A 17,417-nucleotide genomic window follows, 5' to 3' on the forward strand; every position below is an offset into this window, starting at 1 on the left:
ATGCAGGGGGTGTGGGTTCGATCCCTGGTCAGGGAGGTAAGATCCCACATGTCTCAGGGCCAAAAAACCAAAACATAAAACAGAAGTAATATTGTAACAAATTCAATAAAGGCTTTAAAAATGGTTCATGTCAAAAAAAATTAAAAAAAAAAACAATGTAGCCAATAAAGTGATACTGGCTCAACATTTCAAAATAATCTCCCTTGGCCTTAATAAAACAGCAACATTGGTTTATTCGGGAACAGTAAAGAACTGCAATTCAGGACAAGCAATCTAGGGCAAACCACAAGCGAGTGCAGAGAACAGAGGAGAGGAAACTCTTTTATAGAGGAGAAGGGGGCGTTGGGAGGGGCTGTTCTAAACAAAGTGTCCGGTGGAGGAAAGTGTGAGTTCGCAGTGTGGTGACTTTTCATTGGCTGAACTGTGATGGTCTCTCATTGGCTGGGCTGTTGCTGGGCTGGGAGAATATCTTCCTTCCTCCTGCTGGGTAGTAAGTAGTAACCTTCCTGTTGGGTCTGCAGTTGAGGCTGCACGGTAGGGTGTGAGAGCTCCCCCCTTCTGGCCTCCTGACTGCAGTTTAGTGAGGGTTCCCTTTATTAATTTTCACATAAAGGAGAGGCCTGAGGGTCCAGAGGGAAACCACCCCATGCCTCCGAGAATGCTGCAGCTCCCTGGCTCCAGACCTGGACCTCCCACCCCCACCAAGGGACCCTGCTCACTAACGAGGTGCAGGGATGACCCCTCCCCTGCCTGGCTGGGCCTCCCATTCCTCACAGCTCAGCTCTTCTCCACAGAAATGGAACCCAAGTCATGTGCAAGCACACCACTTCCCTGACCTTGGCTAGCTTCACTCATCTGTGCCCCAAGACCCTTCTCCAACAGGAGGGCAGGCACCTCGCCCGACCCCACCCAAGGTGCTTCCGAGAATCACGGGCAGCTGGACACGTGCCCTGTGACAATTGGCCCAAATGGCCAGGACTTGAACGATAACGAACAATAATTTCTGCCCCCATCTTCAACTCAGGACCAACTGGAGAAAGACAAATATGCCCCCTAAACAACCACAGGGGATGCTTGCTTGTTCTCATTTGGGTGGTCTTCATTTATTTCCACTGTTGTAATCGGTCTTTTATGTTTTTCATCTTTTTTGTTATTAAAAAATAAATTCTGGGCTTCCCTGGTGGCGCAGTGGTTGAGAGTCCGCCTGCCAATGCAGGGGACACGGGTTCGTGCCCCGGTCCGGGAAGATCCCACCTGCCGCGGAGCGGCTGGGCCCGTGAGCCATGGCCGCTGAGCCTGCGCGTCCGGAGCCTGTGCTCGGCAACGGGAGAGGCCACAACAGTGAGAGGCCCGCGTACCACAAAAAAAAAAAAAAAAAAAAAAAAGTGATCCTGAGAAGAGCCAGAGTTGGACTTGGAAGGTGAAGGTCTGAAGCAGCCTTTACGTTCTGAACTTTTACTGTGCTCCACTGTCCCGTCTATTCACGCTTGGGTACCATTCTGCCGTCCATTAGTCTAGCCCTTGCTCATAGCTTCTCTTTTATCTATATCTATCTATCATCTATCATCTATCTACTATCTATCTATAGATCTATCTCTTTGTCTAATAGGGTAAATTTTGGCGAACTGAATTTTCCTGTAAAATTATCCATCTCATTGAGGACTTCAAAGTGATTTTCTCAGAGGTCAGCAAAGTACTTTCTGTTGATGAAACCTTTTTTTCTTCTGTCCCAGAGGTCATTTCCCACCCTTTTGTCACTTCTTACTTCATGTATTTATGGGCCCTCCATTTTTTCTTATTCATGTTAGTTAATTCTGTTATTTTTTAAAAGAATACTAATGATTTTGTTAATAATTCTGCAAATTAACAGAAAAATTCTGTTCATTTTTCCAAGGATGAGGACTTTGGTTCATTAATTACATCTGCTGTTCTCTATACTCTATTATTTCCCGCTTTTATCGTTATTATTTCCTTCCTCGTGACATCCTATGGTTTATCTTGTTCTTTGCCTAGCTCTTAGAGTTGGGAATTTAATGCATTTAGTTTCATTCTTTTATTTTTAATGGTGTGTTTAAGGTTATGATGTTTCCTCTGATCCTGAATTACATGGTATTTTTATGATATTTATTTTAAATAAATTCTGTAATTTCAGTTTGTATTTTTCCTTTCATCCAATAGTATTTTTTAAAATAGAAAGTTAAAAAAATCTAGTTTTATTGTATTTTGTTTTGTTTTTTTGTGTTTTTTTTTGGCCGTGCTGCACGGCATGTGGGATCTTAGTTCCCCGACCAGGGATCAAACCCACATGCCCTGCATTGGAAGCACAAAGTCTTAACCCCGGGACTGCCAGGGAAGTCCCAGTTTTATTGTATTTTGGTCAGAGAATGTTGTTTGTAATATTTCTACTTTGTGGAACTCATCGATGCTTTCTCTGTGATCAAACAATCAATTTTGTGCGTGTTGTCAAGAGTACAATTATATATTAAACCCTCAAGGCCTGTCTTAGATTTTTTTAGGGCTTCTTTATCCTCACCTGCAGTGGGTCCATTAGCCCGACCCCTGTTGAAGTGATGTGTGCACATCTCCTGCTATGAGTGTAAGTCTGTTTGCCTTGCCTGGTAGTTTGCTCTTGGAAGTTTGATGCCAGCTTATGTCTCTCACCCTTGAAAGTAATTTGATCATTTTGCCTGGAGACCCTGAAGAATTTTTCTTTATCAGTAAAGTCCAAGAGTCAATTTGTTTCCTGAGCACAATCAGCTCTTATTTAATTCTTTCCTGTTTTCGCTCATTTCTGCTCTTAGTTAATTAAAAAAATTCTTCATTCAAGATGTTCTTTTAATGCCCTTCAAAGCTTCAGCATATTTAACTCAGTTTGGAATGTTATGTTACAGTTTTATTCTGCTTTCCACGCACCCCCCTTTCCCCTCGGTGGGATTTCCATTAGATGAAATGTTTTCATTCTTATTTCGATTTCTTCTTCTAGGAGCAAAGTATAAAGACTACTGAAGTCTATTCATTTCCTGCGTGGGGTTGGCAGTTTGGGTGACTAACAAGATTCCTAATTCAAATGCATCTGCTAATGTGCGTGCAGAAAATTCTCTTTAATGGATGGCATTTTGGGTACCGGGTTGTGTGTGTGTGTGTGTGTGTGTGTGTGTGTGTGTGTGTGAAGTTTGGTTCTCTTTTGTCTTGAAGGGTCTTATGTTTGTTTGTTTTTTTTAATTTTATTTATTTATTTATTTATTTATGGCTGCATTGGGTCTTTGTTGCTGCACGCAGGCTTTCTCTAGTTGCAGCGAGCAGGGTGCTACTCTTCATCGTGGTGCACAGGCTTCTCATTGCAGTGGCTTCTCTTGTTGCGGAGCACGGGTTCTAGGTGTGTGGGTTTCAGTAGTTGTGGCACGAGGGCTCAGTAGTTGTGGCGCACGGGCTTAGTTGCTCCACGGCCGTGGGATCTTCCTGGACCAGGGCTCAAGCCCATTTCCCCTGCATTGGCAGGCGGATTCTTAACCACTGTGCCACCAGGGAAGTCCTTGAAGGGTCTTATGTTTACAGGCGTTTTTTTTTAACTCTTGCTACCAGTGAGGAAGGGCACCCTTGCCCTTTCTAACACTCCTCCCTCCCAGAAGTGAAGCTTTCCTGAAGCTTCCTCCTGAGCCCAGTGCTGCCCTATGGTCCCGTCCTGGCGGCTGCTCCGTGTCCATCGGAGTTTTGCAGTCAGAGTGGCTTTCCTCTCCTGGGGCCTATTTTAGCTCAATCTTCGGGCCCTTGTCCACCTCCTCTTTCCTCCGTAGCCCTTCCTAGTTCTCCATGAAGTCTCGAGACAGGGGCTCAATAGCGACCTCTGGTGGACTTTGGAAAATGTGAAGTTTCTATTTTTCATGATTTGTGTGGTTGCATTTTGTTTTGGTTTTTTTTGGAGAATTGTGCAGAGATTCAGTTTTGATAATGGTCATAATCGTGGGTTACACAGATGTACTCTACCTATACCACTTTTTATAGTTTCATGTTTATAATTTATAATGTATTATAGAAAAACAGTACAATTTCAAATATAGTTCTCACCTTGCTAAGCAGAGTAACCATAGCTTTTTTACAGCCTATGCTGTGGTCTGAATGTTTGAGTTCCCCCCAATTAAAGTCACAGGTTGAGGATAAACAACAAGGTCCTACTGCAGAGCACAGAGAACTATATTCAATATCCTATGATAAACCATAATGGAGGGGCTTCCCTGGCGGCGCAGTGGTTAAGAATCCACCTGCCAATTCAGGGGACACGGGTTCGAGCCCTGGTCCGGGAAGATCCCACATGCTGTGGAGCAACTAAGCCCGTGCGCCACAACTACTGAGCCTGCGCTCTAGAGCCCGTGTTCTGCAACAAGAGAAGCCACTGCAGTGAGAAGCCCACGCACTGCAACGAAGAGTAGCCCCCACTCACTGCAACTAGAGAAAGCCTGCATGCAGCAACAAAGACCCAATGCAGCCATAAATAAATAAATAAATTTATTTTTTAAAAAAACCATAATGGAAAAGAATATTAAAAAAGAATATATATGTATATTTCTGTATAACTGTACAACAGTAATTAACACAACATTGTAAATCAACTATACTTCAATAAAAAATTAGAATGAAAAAATGAAATACAAAGTCATAGCTGACATCCTAACCCTGACGTGATGGGATTGGGAGATGATTAGGTTGTGAGGGCGGGGCCTCACAGTGGGACCAGTGCCCCACGAGCCCCCTCGCCCCTCCCCATGTGAGGACACAGCAGCAAGTCCCCACCTAGAAGATCCGCACACGACCAGGCTGGCACCCTCATCTTGGATGTCCAGCCTCTACAACTATGAGAAATAAATGTCTGTTTTTTACAAGCCACTGGCCTATGGTTTTCTGTTGTTTCAGCCCCAGCAGACTAAACAGTCTGCCTTTAATTCCAGCGTAGGAAGCGTCACCCATGGGCCTGCTTCTGGCGTCTGTTTTTCCTGCTGCTTCTCACTCACATTGTCTTTGTCTCCCAAGTGTTTTTTTTAGGAAATTGAACTTGAAAAGATAACGAACAGGGTTAATGTGAAGGTCGGGATGATGTTTTTGTCTTTTATTGTCATTTTCTTCCGTCAGGCATCTGGGAGGCCGGTGGTCAGGGACCACCCCCATCCAAGCTCAGGCTTGAGGCTCTCTGGGCCCCGAAGCAGGGCAAGGCTTAGCTGCAAGTCTGTGTGCGGCAGGCTTACTTTCATTCCCTTTCCTGCAGGGCTCATCTCCCAAGCAGGGCTGGGGTGATGGCTTGGCCGAGGTCCCTCCTGGGAAGGCCCAGCAGGACAGATGGCTTCATCTGTCCTCACCTTCCAAACCCTGCCTGTTCTGTGTCCACAGCACCCCTGGGAGCCAACCAGCAGAGGGGTCTGGGAGCTGTGGCGTGCGGGGTCCCCCACCCCGGCGAGGCATCTTCCCAGTTACTTCCACCCGGGTTTTGGGGCCTCAGACAGGTCCTGCCGAGCCCCCTGCCCTGCACTCCCAGGCAGGGTCTCCGATGACCCAGGGCAGCAGCCCAGGCCCAGGGAGAGCTCCCATGAGGCCTTGGGGGCCTGGCCAGGGTCACGGTGAGCAGGCGTAGGAGGCAGCAGGGTGAGGCTGCCAGAGAGTGGGCAGGTCCAGACAGGGGAGCGGCGGGCGGAAGGAACAGGGTGTTCCGCTGGGCTTTGCTGTGATGGGGCCGGAGGGCTGCTGGGCCGGGAGGAGGTGGGAGCTTTCCAAAAAGCTATGCGCGGGGACTTCCTGTACTTGTAAGGATGAAAACAAAAGATATGCACAGCTGCAGCTTCTGGAGGGGCTGCTTGTTCTTGCCCCTGTCCTCAGACATGACCTTGGCCTGGGTTCAAGGGCAGGGTCCCTGGCCTGCCCAGACTGAGCCGGAGACTGTTGGCTCCCCAGAGAGGAGGGGAGGGGAGGGGAGGGGATGGTGCAGCTGAGGGCTGGATGCTCGTTCTGGAACCTTCCAAGTGAGAGAAGCGGGGATGGCACGAATGTGTCTACGTAGGAGGGGCTTCGCACACGCTCCCCAGGGCCCACGGCCCACTCTCCGGCATGTCTGGAGGATTAATTTCCCCACCCCAACCCCCGCCCCGGTACTTTTGCCACCTTGTGAGAAGAGAGGCCAGGATGGTGCCCCGGCGGTTAGCGGCCGCCCACAGCAGTACATTCAGAGCCATATAAACAGGCTTCCAGGGGCTGGAGGGCTCGCTCACCCCTGGGTCCCCGCGCAGGTGTGCTGGTGTGCAGACCTCTGCGAGGATGAGGGGTGTGCTGCTGGCCGCCCTTCTGGCTTTGGTCTTGGTGCCCGGGGCCCGGGCCGCGTGGCTGGGGAGGCTGGATCCTCGGCAGGTGACAGCCCTCTTGTGCCAGCATATGCCTTGGGGCCGCACGGCCTCTGGGCTCCCCCAGTGCCAGCCCAGACCACGGGGGCTGTGGGTGGATGGGCTAGCTTGCGTCAGGGCCCCCAGATCAAGAGGATGGGCCAGGGCTGGAGGGACAGGCCCCCTCACCCAGTCCTCCTCCATCAGCTCCTGGGGTCCTGGTACATTCTCGCCGTGGCCTCGGGGGAGAAGGACTTTGTGGTGGAGAAAGACACAAAGAACATCGAGGGGGTCATGGTGACCCTCACGCCAGAGAACACCCTGAAGATGCTGTCCTCCCGGCACCGGTGCGTGGGGCTGGGGTCTGGATGGCGGGCCCCGCCCTCACCTCCCTCCGTGCTGGGCTCTGCTCTGAGCGCCACCCTCTGCCTGGCATCTGGGGTCTGCATCCCTGGACTCCTGGCTGGGGCGCCCCTGGGTGGGACTCACGCCTTCTCCACCGGGGCCGGGCACAGCTTCTGACCTCCCCGCCTGCTGTTCCAGGACCTTGGTTAGCTTGGCAGGGTCTCTGGTCAGCGGGAGAGGCCCCTTCTTTGCTTAAGGTCCTCCTGAGCTGCTACTTAAGGTGGGTCCGTGCATCTGTGGCTTCGAGCCCCTGGTTCTCTCGGAAAATGAATCCTCCAGAAGATGTGGTCACTGAGGTCATTTATCAGACAGGGCTTGTGGTGTCAGGCTGAGCCTTGGCTGATTTTGGCCAGTGGAGCAGACCCCACGCACACCTTGGGGCAAGGGATGCTGGAAGGAGGGGTTGTGCTGCTGGGGGACCTTGCTGCCTGGGACGCCTGGGGGGAGCCAGGCAGGGGGCGGGGGGCATGGCGTGCTGGGGGAGGTGTCGTTCTAGCGTCCTCACCTTTCACGTGGGGAAGGCCAGGCAGTCACCAGCTGGTGGTGCACCACGGGCATTCCCACCCTGAATCTGGACTGTCACACGGCCTGAACAGCCACGCAGACCCCGGCCTTAGAGGAAAACTTTCTCCCCTGCTCCCCGAGGCACCCTCACTCCCTTCAGGAGATGGCAGGGCTGCCGTCCACCTGGGCCAGCCTGGCCGAGGACGAGCAAGGACAGAGGAGGTCTGTGCTGGGGTGGGGGCCCCTCTGTGTTGGGTGAACACGGGGTCACACGTGGCGTGGGTGGCAGCCCCAAAGCCACATGGCTCCGTGAGTCCTGATGAGGCTGATGGGAAAACATCTGAATATGGAAACCTGGCCTCTGGAGAGCGCTGGGTCCTGTGGAACAGCCGTGGATGGGGAGAGGACCACGGCAATCGCAGGGGAGGGGGGTCTCCGACGCTCTTTCTGGCACCTGCTTGCAGTTGTGGTTGGTGAGTGGCCTTGCTCTGAGCCCTGTCAAGGTGCCTCTGTCTGAGGACCTCGGCCAGCCCGTCTGCAGGACTCACACTCAGACCAGGGCTTACAGGACAGGCAAGCAGCTGTTTCATTTTGTTATTTAATGTGGACTTCATTTGCCGGATTTTGAACAGGAAACACATTTGTGTGTTTCAAAAAATCAGAGTGCCCTGGGAATTCCCTGGCGGTTCAGTGGTTGGCACTCGGCGCTTTCACTGCCGAGGGCATGGGTTCGATCCCTGGTTGGGGAACTAAGATTTTGTAAGCCGCGTGGCACAGCCAAAAGAAAAATCAGAATCCCCAGGGGTGAAAAGCAGGGGTCTTTCCTCCCCCACCTCAGCCAGTGGCCCCCTCCCCACAGGTGGCCCACGGTTTTGATCTGCTGCAGCTCCTCAAGGACCTTCAGGCACACGCAAGCACACACGTGTCATTTAAACACGAGGGCCAAATACCGTTCCGCGTCAGTCCCCGGGGTCTCTGCCCTCTTTTTTTTTAAAATAAATTTATTTATTTCATTTATTTTATTTTTGGCTGCATTGGGTCTTCGTTGCAGTGCACGGGCTTCTCATTGTGGTGGCTTCTCTTGTGGCAGAGCATGGGCTCTAGGTGCGCGGGCTTCAGTACTTGTGGTTCGCAGGCTCCGTAGTTGTGGCTCTCGGGCTCTAGAGCGCAGGCTCAGTAGTTGTGGCGCACGGGCTTAGTTGCTCCGTGGCATGTGGGATCTTCCCGGATCAGGGCTCATGTCCCCTGCATTGGCAGGTGGATTCTTAACCACTGCGCCACCGGGGAATCTGCCCTCTTTTGAAACATTTAAAATTTTATTCTCTTTTGTCTTTATTAAAGTTTTAAAAGACTGTGGTAAAATAAACATAAAATTTACCATTTTAAGTGTAGAGTTCAGGGGCATTAAGTCCATTCACATCGTTGTGCAACCATCACCAGGACTTTCTTTTTTTTTTAAATTAATTTATTTATTTTTGGCTGCGTCAGGTCTTTGTTGCGGCACGCGGGACTTTTCATTGAGGCATGTGGGCTTAGTTGCACCGTAGCACGTGGGATCTTAGTTCTCCGACCAGGGATCGAACCCGTGTACCCTGCATTGGGAGGTAGATTCTTAACCACTGGGCCACCAGGGAAGTCCCTCCAGGACTTTCTCATCTTCCTAAACTGAAGCTCTGTCCCCACTAAATACTCACTCCTCCTCCCCTCCCCCAGCCCCAGGCCCTACCACCTAGTTCCTGTGGATTTGACTTCTCTAGGGCCTCATCTGGGGGGAGTCCTACATTTGTCCTGCATCTGACTTATTTCATGAAACATAACGGACTCCAGGTTCATCCAGTTTGCAGCCTGTGTCGGGATTTTCTTCTTTTTTAAGGCTGAGTAATATTCCGTCGTATGGATGGACCACATCTTGTTCCCATTCATCTGTCAGTGGACACTTGGGTTGCTTCCAGCTTTTGGCTACTGTGAATAACACTGCTGTGAACACGGGTGTGCAAATATCTGAGATCCTGCTTTCAACTCTTTTGGGGACACACCCAGGTGTGGGATTGTTGGGTCATATGGTAACTCTATGTGACATTTTTTGAAGAACTATTGTTTATAGCTGGGTAATACTCTACCGGGCTGTCTTCCAGGGCTCTGCTGATGGGCAGACAGTGGTCTCCAGTCTTTTGCAACTGGAAACACACTTTGGGGCGTGGACCCTGGTGAACTGGCCTCAGAGGGATAAATCCCTAGGAGCCGAAGTACGTCTGTCCTTCTGGCGAGGTTGCTTCATGTCACACGAGGCAGGTCCCCTGAGCTGGTGCCAGCACCGGGCGTTTGCTCCCTCTGTGCTCTGATAGGCGACAAACTGCCCCACGTTAGTTTTTGCTTCTTTCTCTGATCACGAGGGAGTGAGACGTCTTGGTACCTGTTCCTTCTGTGTTTCCTTCCCAGCCCAACATCTGTTCATATCTTTTGCATATTTTTCCCTCCGGTGGGTTTTTATTGACCTGCAAGAACCCTTAAGTATTAGGGATTTTAGCCACTGTCTGCGATAGAGTTAGATGCAAATATATTTCCCATTTTGTCATTTTTCTTATACCACCGAGGAGCTGTTGATAGGAAGGGCTCTTTTCGTTTTTGTGCAGGTGTAAACACCTGACTTCTTTCAGGGCTTCTGGGTTTCATGTTCAGAAGCCTTTCTGTCTCCCTGGAGCTAAGAGGGCCTCTGATCTCTGACCTGCTCGGAGCTGAGCCTGGGGATGCGCGAGCTGTGACCGTCGCTGAAGGGCCCAGTTGCCCAGCTCCACTCACCCAGGGGTCCCTCTTCCTCCACTGACTGAGATGCACTTTGTCTCATGCTAACCTCCTCTGCTTTTTGCTTTATTTTCGGGCTTTCTATTCTGTTCCTTTGATTTGTCTATTTCTGTGCCAAGTCCCATTGTTTTCCCTCTTGGGGCCCCACAATACGCCTTGTCAGTTTACTGGCTTGTTTTTTCTGGTTACACTTCCTTTTAGGTTTTTCCTTGCTATTCCTGTGTCTTGCACGGAACTGGGCCGTGAGCTGGTCTTGCTGCACTTACAGAAGTGGGTCTGCTCATTTTGCGGACTGGCGGCTTAGGGAATTTGGCCCCTTTTGGTGTTGAGTCTCTTTATCCAAAACTGCAGACCTGGGGCTTCCCTGGTGGTGCAGTGGTTAAGAATCCACCTGCCAATGCAGGAGACACGGATCGAGTCCTGGTCCGGGAAGAGCCCACATGCCACAGAGCAACTAAGCCCGTGCGCCACAACTACTGAGCCTGCGCTCTAGAGCCCACAAGCCACAACTACTGAGCCTGTGTGCCACAACTACTGAAGCCCGCACGCCTAGAGCCCGTGCTCGGCAACAAGAGAAGCCACCGCAGTGAGAAGCCTGAGCGCCGCAACGAAGAGTAGCCCCCACTTGACGCAACTAGAGAAAGCCTGCATGCAGCAACGAAGACCCAACGCAGCCAGAAATTTAAAAAATAAATACATTAATTAATTAACAACAACAAAAACAAAACAACACAAAACTGCAGACCCCCTGTTTGTCTCACGCTCCCTTTGTGCCCTCAGCAGCGATACAAAACTTCTAAGTTTTCTCCGTGCGGTTCTGGCAGAGTGGGTCTCTGGGGAGGTGACGGGGCAGATTCGCATTCTGCAGGTGCCGAGCCGGCCCGTTTCCCTGAGGGGTTCGTTTTGGTCAAGAGCAGGGTTTCTGGGTAACTTGGGCCACCGAGTGGGGGGGCGGAATCCCCTCTGCAGCCACGCTGGCCCCTGGCCGGGTCTGGGTGGCCAAACCTGTCTTCTCTTGTCCTGCATACGGACCCTGGGTGATGACAGATCCTTTTCTTTTCCAGGCTGGAGAGATGCCACCTGCATGCTGTGGAACTGGTGAAACAAAATTCCAGATGGGTTTTCGGGAATCCCTGTAAGGATGCCGGCCACGGTGGTCCGGATTCCGGGCAGGCTCCATTTCCCTGACCGTCATTGGGGCCGGGGTCTGCCCCTGGCAGCCCTGGGCCCCCTGCCCCTGTAGGCAGGGTCAGCACGCAGGAAGGGAAGGGGAGGGGGCGACTCCACCCCAGGCTTCAGTGGCATTCTCCCCCAGGAAGTGAAAGGTCCTCACTTTGTCAGAGGTTGGGCGCCAGTCCTGAGGACAGAGGACCCGACGGCACCGGGCAGGCTCGGCTGGGACCCCAGGCCTCCCGCTGTGGTGTGCGGGGGCGGGGGGCGGCTGGCACTCTTACCCCGCGGGGACAGGATCGCGGGAGTCCGCCCCAGGATGAGCTGGGACTCACCTGCTGTCCATCAGCCACTGCAAGCCTCTGTGTGCCGGAGCCGGGTGGGGGTCAGGGACCAGAGGGACGGAGCTGGGCGGCTCTCGGCCTGCTGGGGGGCCCCCTACGAGGTCTGACCCCACCCCGGCGGCACCTGTCTCCTAGCCCTGGGTGTGCTGGAGTACCGGGTGCTGGGCACCAACTTCAGGGACTATGCCATAGTGCTCACACAGTTGGAGCTCCAGGACGAGGCCTTCAGCACCGTGGAGCTATACAGTGAGTGCGGTCGCGGGTCCCTGCCGTGCTGGTCCAGGCCTTGAAAGAGCCCAGCGGGCTGGCGGCCGCTCCGCTCCATCACTCATCCCTGCGTGAAATTCCCACCGGGGCCCCGAGCCTTCCTTCCCTGTCGCCCCCTCCCTGCACTTGTCCTCTGTGGGAGACGTGACCCTGCCTGGAGGGAGGGACGGGGTGGGAGCTGCACGTGGTAAAGGGCCTTGGGTTCAGAAGAGCGCAGGGTCCCAGGCGTCTGTCTGGTTCCTGCTGCGGACCCCCTGCCCGCCCCCGTCCCCCAGCCCGGCTCTCAGGGGGCACCCCCCCTGCAGGCCGGACGGAGCTGGCCAGCCAGGAGGCCATGGACCTCTTCACCAAGTGGAGCGAGGGCCTGGGCTTCTTGTCCCAACAGCAGGCCAAGCTGCAGAAGGACCGTGAGTGTCACCGTACCTGACGCCACCGTGTGCTGAGGGGCACGGACCGTGGGGCCATTTGCTGGCTTCCGCTGCGCTTGGGGACCCTCCAGGCCTCAGGGAGTCAGGCAGGGCTCGGGGTCTTCAAGGAGTCACCTAGTCCCCGCCCAAAGTCAGACCTGTGGGGATGGCCCCCGTCTTGGGGGTGGGGGGCTGTGTGCAGGGGCCGGCAGGGCCCCGGGTGCTAGCGGCCACAGTCTGTCTCAGGCACCCGGCTGGGCAGGGAGACCCGCCCCGTCCTCACCGCCGTCTCGCTTTCCTCCCCCAGTCACCTGTGCACGCAAGGTCTTCCAGGTAAGCGGCCTTCCCCAGCGTCCCTGAGCTCCTGTGTGGTGGGAGGAGTCTGGGGGCCCTGGGGGCCCCTCCATCCCAGTGGCTCTACCACCGCCGTGCAGGGCTGGGGGCTTGGGGGAGCTAATGCTTCTCTGGGCGAGCCCGGGGTCCCCCAATGTTCCTCTTGGTTTTCAGTGAATGCTGCAGCCCCCAGGGGACCGGAGGAGGCTGGCCAGACGCTACCCTCCCTGCTCAGCCTCCCGGGTGCTGGGCTTTGGGCCGGCTGCTCCCAGGGGCTCTCGATGCAGATTCAAATAAAGCGGTTCCACAAACCTGTGCCATGCCTCTCGCCTGTGTCCAAGCAGGGCCCTGGGCTGAGAGCAGACAGAAAAGCCGACAGGGAGCTGCCTCCTCGGGCCGGGTGGCTGCAGGGAGAGGAGGATGGGCGGGGTGGGCTTGTCAAGGGCTGAGCACAGAGCCAGCCTGGGGACAAGAGTGCGGGCCTGCAGCCCTGTCTCTCCCCAGCGTCCCTCTGGCCCAGAGGTGGGAGCTGGGCTGGAGGCAGCTGCTCCTCCCACCGGGCTCACGGTGGCCCTGGGCAGGCAGGAGGCTGGTCCGCTCAATTTGGAGGAAGACCATGTGATCTGGATGAAGTGTGGGCAGGGCGCTGGGCTGGGATGCCCAGGGTGTGAAAGATTGGCTTTTCCTGGCTGGAGCTCTTGGATGGGGGGTGGGTCAGGGACCCCAGAGGGCTCGAGCCTGTCGGTCCTCCTGTGTCCTGAAGTCCTGGCAGAGCACAAGCCGTCAGGGGAGGTGGGCTGGGAGCAGGGTGGGGACTGCCTCTCACTTGAGGTGAGGTCAGGTGCACACAGGCTGCCACGCTCTTCAAACACACGCATGAGCACATATGCAAACACGTCGGTATCTTCTAAGGGCATCGAGACGGCAGCCCCCGCGTCAGCGCCGGCACCATCTGAGCCCCGTCTTCACGTCCTTCACTTTTCGTCCCTGTGAAGTGACTCAATGACACGTTCCGACCTTTGCCTCTCTCCCTGGGGGGCTAGGACAGGAGGCCCGGGAGCCTTCCTGCCAGGTGCAATGGCTCTAGGGGACATGTGGTGACCGGAGGCCCAGAAGCTGACCTGGGGAACATCATGGTCTCCATCTTTGGGGCATCCCGGGACAGCAGCTGTGCCGCTCCGAGGGCCAAGGGTAGGGCTGGCCCTCCGTGCGGGGAGGGAGGGCCCCAAGCTCCCTACCCCCCATTGGCCCACCCGGTTGGCTCGCAGCTGCAGGCTGGCTGGACACCCACGCAGGGCTGGTGGGCTGGGACATTTAAGCGTGGCGTCCAGCGGGCAGCTGGGAGGAGGGCCAGGATGGGGCCAGGCTGGCTGTTGCCCGTGCTGGTCCTGGTGCCAGGGCTGCCTGGGGGGTCCCCGGCACAGGAGCAGCTCCCCAGGGAGTCCCACAACCTCAACTGGGGCAAGGTGAGTCTCGTGCCCCCAGCCCACCGGCCGGGCGCCAGGGCCAGGGTGGGCAGGGGCCGCAGGAAGAGGGGTCCCTGGACACCTTGGCAGAGCCGCCGGAATCCACTGGACGGGCTTTCAGGGGGCTCCGGCACAGGCTTCTCTTGGCCCCGTGGGGCAGCCGACGGCCTCTTTTGGGGGCAGGCTGGGGCTTCAAAACTCAGCTGACGGCCGTGGGCCACATGCCAGGAGCCCCGAGGAGGGGCCGTAGCAGAGGCCCCCAGACAGGCGCAGCCTGAGGTGGCCCGGAGGTGCCAGGCGGGCAGCGGGGAGGCAGCAGGAGCAGGACACGTCCTGGAATAGCGAGGCCGCTGGCCGGGTGGAAGGTTCCTGTGGGGGCGGCCATGGGCACAGGCTGAGCAGACGGGGGGCGTCTGGGAGGGGCTTTGCTGCAGGGAGAGCAGTGGGACGGGGTGCGGGGGCCAGCTGGGGGGGAAGGGGCCCCCACGAGGCCCACGTGGGCAGGAAGCTCTGACACCCGGTGCCCAGGGCCCTGCCTGGTGCCGCCTCAGGCCCTAGAGCAGCCGGGCATCCGCATCCTCAGCCTGGGGTGGCAGCGGGGGCCCCGAGGCAGGGGCCGTGCCAGCCTGTGGGTGCTGGACGTGCCCTGGGCCTCAGGCTCGGGCCACCTGTCCTGTGGGTTCTCTGGGACCTGGGCTGGGGGCCAAGCCCGTGCGGCAGCCCAGACCCCGTGCTCCCAGCACCCCCTCCTCAGTTTTCAGGGTTCTGGTACATCCTAGCCATTGCCTCTGACACCCCGGGGCTGGTGCCGGGCGGAGACAAGAGGAAGCTGGGGGCGTCCATGGTGAAGGTTCACAAAAGGGACCAGCTGAAGCTGGTCCTCGTCTTTAACCGGTGAGTGGACCAGCGCACGGGTCCCAGCACATCCTTTGCAAACCCCTGAGCCCAGGGAGGGGAAAGGGAGCCGGGGGGTGGGGGCGGGGACCAGGCCCGTGTGTCAGTCTGGAAATCCCACAAGGACTGTCCCCGAAGCCCCAATACCCATCACTCTCTGCCCCTAAAACTCAAACGGCTGCTTTTGGGAGAGGCTCCCACAGTCCCCCAGGGGCTCAGGGGGCAGAGGGTGTTTGGAGTATTTCCCCTGAGCTGTGGGACTGGCCCGGGTCCACGCTGGAAAGCCCCAGGGCAGCAGAGCCCAGAAGGGGCTCCCTGGCCCCGAGCTCACAGCCCACCTCCCCCCAGGTCACAGGGGTGCCAGGCACACTCACTGATCCTGCGGAAAGACAGGAAGAGGGCTGTGTTCAGAAACACCTGTGCGTAACTGCTGGGCCCTCGGGAGAGCAGGGGGAGGGGTGTCCAGGGCTTCCTGGCCACCGGGACCCAGGGTTGGGCTACCGACCACACTGGCCCCAGCTGTCCTCCCCCGAGAACATGGGCCGGTGGGGATGAACACCCAGGACACGTGGTCAGGCCACCGTGGCCCAGAGCCGACGTGGCAGGCGTGTGCCCAGGGGCCTGGGTGGAGGGGACTCTGCGGCCCTTCCAGACACCCCCGCCGTGCAGGCGGAAGGGGTCGGGGGTCGGGGCCCACCGTCCAGGCGCGAGCAGGCGACTCTGTGCTTCTCTTCCCGTCCAGTGAAGGGGGTGGCGGGCTTCCATGTGCTGACCACTGACTACAAGGACAGCGTGGTCTACCTGCGCCTGGGCCGGGCGGGCCGGACCACCAAGACCCTGCTGCTCCTCAGTGAGTCCAGTGGCCTGGCGTGCGGGGCAGAGAGTGGGGGCTGAGCGGGCGTCGTGACAGACACCCAGACCAGTGGCCGCACGACGGGCACGCACCCCTCAGTCCAGGGTGCCAGCCTGTGGGGCCTGGTGGTTTGCAGACGGCCGCCTTCTCGCTGTGTCCTCACACAGGGGTTGGGGCGGTGCTCTGGTCTCATCCTCTTCTTGTAAGGGCACCGATTCCATCATGAGGGCCCCACGCTCACGACCTCAGCCACCCCGATCACCTCCCAAGGCCTCCTATGACCACCCCGTTGGGGACACACACACGTAGCCCACAGTGGCCAGTCACGGCCCATGGGGTGTGGCCTGGCAGGAGGGGTGAAGTGGGGAGGTAGGGCTGGCCGAGGATGTGAGCGGAGGGAAGGAGGGAGGGAGGGCAGAGCGCGGGACCCTTTGCGTGGAGACCATGCGGGAGGGTCTGGGAGGTACCCACAGGGACGAGTGGGGAGGCCATTGCAGGGGGGGTCAGAAAGCCAGAGGCCGGGAGGGGCGGGCTGTCCATGTGGATGCAGAGGCCCCCAGGCTGACAGCAGGACTGGGGGGCAGGAGGTGAACCAGGAAGAGGTTCTGCCCCGGGTTGGGTGGGTGGTACAGAGAGGGTGGGAGGGGGTCCTGGGGCGTCTCCGTTGGGGTGGGCCCGTCCAGGGATGCAGTGGGGGGGCAGCGGCCAGACTGGCCAGAAGGAACTAGAGGGCCCTGCGTGGTGACCCCACCTCCCAAGGCTCTCTGGGGACCCGCCCTGGCCGACACTTCCTGTCACCCACCAGTGGCCACCTGCCCCTGAGCGCACGCGGCTTGCTTGTCTGTCCCAAAGCCTGCGGGCGTGCCGGTGCTGGGGGGGAGGTGCAACCTCACATGGCTGATGCCGCGACTCCGCTTCCCCACCGCAGGCAGACAGAGCACAGCCAGCTTCCTGAGCATGAGAAAGTTCATGGGTGTGTGTGAGGCTTTGGAGCTCACCCGCAGTGTGACAGTTCTCCCGAAAGATGGTAAAGTGCGGCCGCCAGCGCTCGGGCTCGGGCAGCACCGCCCCCAGCCCCGTGCCCGTCCTGCTGGGGCGCTGACTCCCGTGGGGGACGGAGAGGTGGAGCGGTGACCAGGGCACTTCTTAAAGATCGGAAGCCACCGTGAAGGCACGGCCACGTGTGCGAGCCCACGGCACCCAGAGCACAAATGCTGCCTTGGCCACGTCTCTGCCGTGTGGCTGGGGGTCGGGGCTGCACGGCTTTGCCCTCTGCGGTGCCTGAGGCCCCCGGGGGGCCCAGCCCCCCACCCCCTCACTGCCTCTTTCTTCTCCCACAGCTTCCTGTGCACACACCATCCTGCCGTGAGAGTGAGCTGCCACCCACCTGCTCTTCCCTTTGAGGCTCGACTTGTGGTCCACCTAGACTGCAGGAGCGTTGTTCCAAATTGCAGGCCTTCACATCCAACTGGTTGTTGAGAGGGGTTTGGGGACCCCAGGCCTCTGATGGTGTGGAACCCGGGGCCCGTGGCTGTAGCCCAGCAGGGTCCTTTACGATCACTGAGGGATGGGGTGAGGGGCACATGCTGACCAGGCAGGGGATACGAAGCCAG

The 17,417-nt window shown here is 56.8% G+C and overlaps 2 protein-coding genes across 2 annotated transcripts; both read left to right on the forward strand.

Annotated features, from left to right (window-relative positions):
* Positions 1 to 6,297: 6,297 nt before the first annotated feature.
* Positions 6,298 to 13,909, forward strand: LCN6 (lipocalin 6). Its single transcript, XM_060101843.1, has 8 exons — positions 6,298 to 6,387; positions 6,567 to 6,706; positions 11,135 to 11,205; positions 11,720 to 11,830; positions 12,157 to 12,258; positions 12,566 to 12,591; positions 13,096 to 13,225; positions 13,860 to 13,909. Exons 1-8 carry the CDS (start codon positions 6,298 to 6,300, stop codon positions 13,907 to 13,909), a joined length of 720 nt encoding a protein of 239 aa, XP_059957826.1.
* Positions 13,910 to 13,946: 37 nt separating this feature from the next.
* On the forward strand, positions 13,947 to 17,173 carry LCN10 (lipocalin 10). Its single transcript, XM_060101844.1, has 6 exons — positions 13,947 to 14,057; positions 14,812 to 14,951; positions 15,300 to 15,370; positions 15,694 to 15,801; positions 16,733 to 16,831; positions 17,145 to 17,173. The coding sequence occupies exons 1-6, from the start codon at positions 13,947 to 13,949 to the stop codon at positions 17,171 to 17,173; spliced, it is 558 nt and encodes a 185-aa protein (XP_059957827.1).
* Positions 17,174 to 17,417: the final 244 nt, after the last annotated feature.

Source organism: Mesoplodon densirostris, chromosome 6 (assembly GCF_025265405.1).
Source record: "Mesoplodon densirostris isolate mMesDen1 chromosome 6, mMesDen1 primary haplotype, whole genome shotgun sequence".
Taxonomy (NCBI): domain Eukaryota; kingdom Metazoa; phylum Chordata; class Mammalia; order Artiodactyla; family Ziphiidae; genus Mesoplodon; species Mesoplodon densirostris.

Coding starts and splice junctions, on each gene's coding strand:
- LCN10 (XM_060101844.1), top strand. CDS start 13,947: ATGGGGCCAGGCTGGCTGTTGCCCGTGCTGGTCCTGGTGCCAGGGCTG. Junction 15,371..15,693: donor GGCTGTGTTCAGAAACACCT/GTGCGTAACTGC, acceptor CTTCCCGTCCAG/TGAAGGGGGTGGCGGGCTTC. Junction 15,802..16,732: donor CAAGACCCTGCTGCTCCTCA/GTGAGTCCAGTG, acceptor TCCCCACCGCAG/GCAGACAGAGCACAGCCAGC.
- LCN6 (XM_060101843.1), top strand. CDS start 6,298: ATGAGGGGTGTGCTGCTGGCCGCCCTTCTGGCTTTGGTCTTGGTGCCC. Junction 11,831..12,156: donor CAGCACCGTGGAGCTATACA/GTGAGTGCGGTC, acceptor CCCCCCCTGCAG/GCCGGACGGAGCTGGCCAGC. Junction 12,259..12,565: donor GGCCAAGCTGCAGAAGGACC/GTGAGTGTCACC, acceptor TTCCTCCCCCAG/TCACCTGTGCACGCAAGGTC.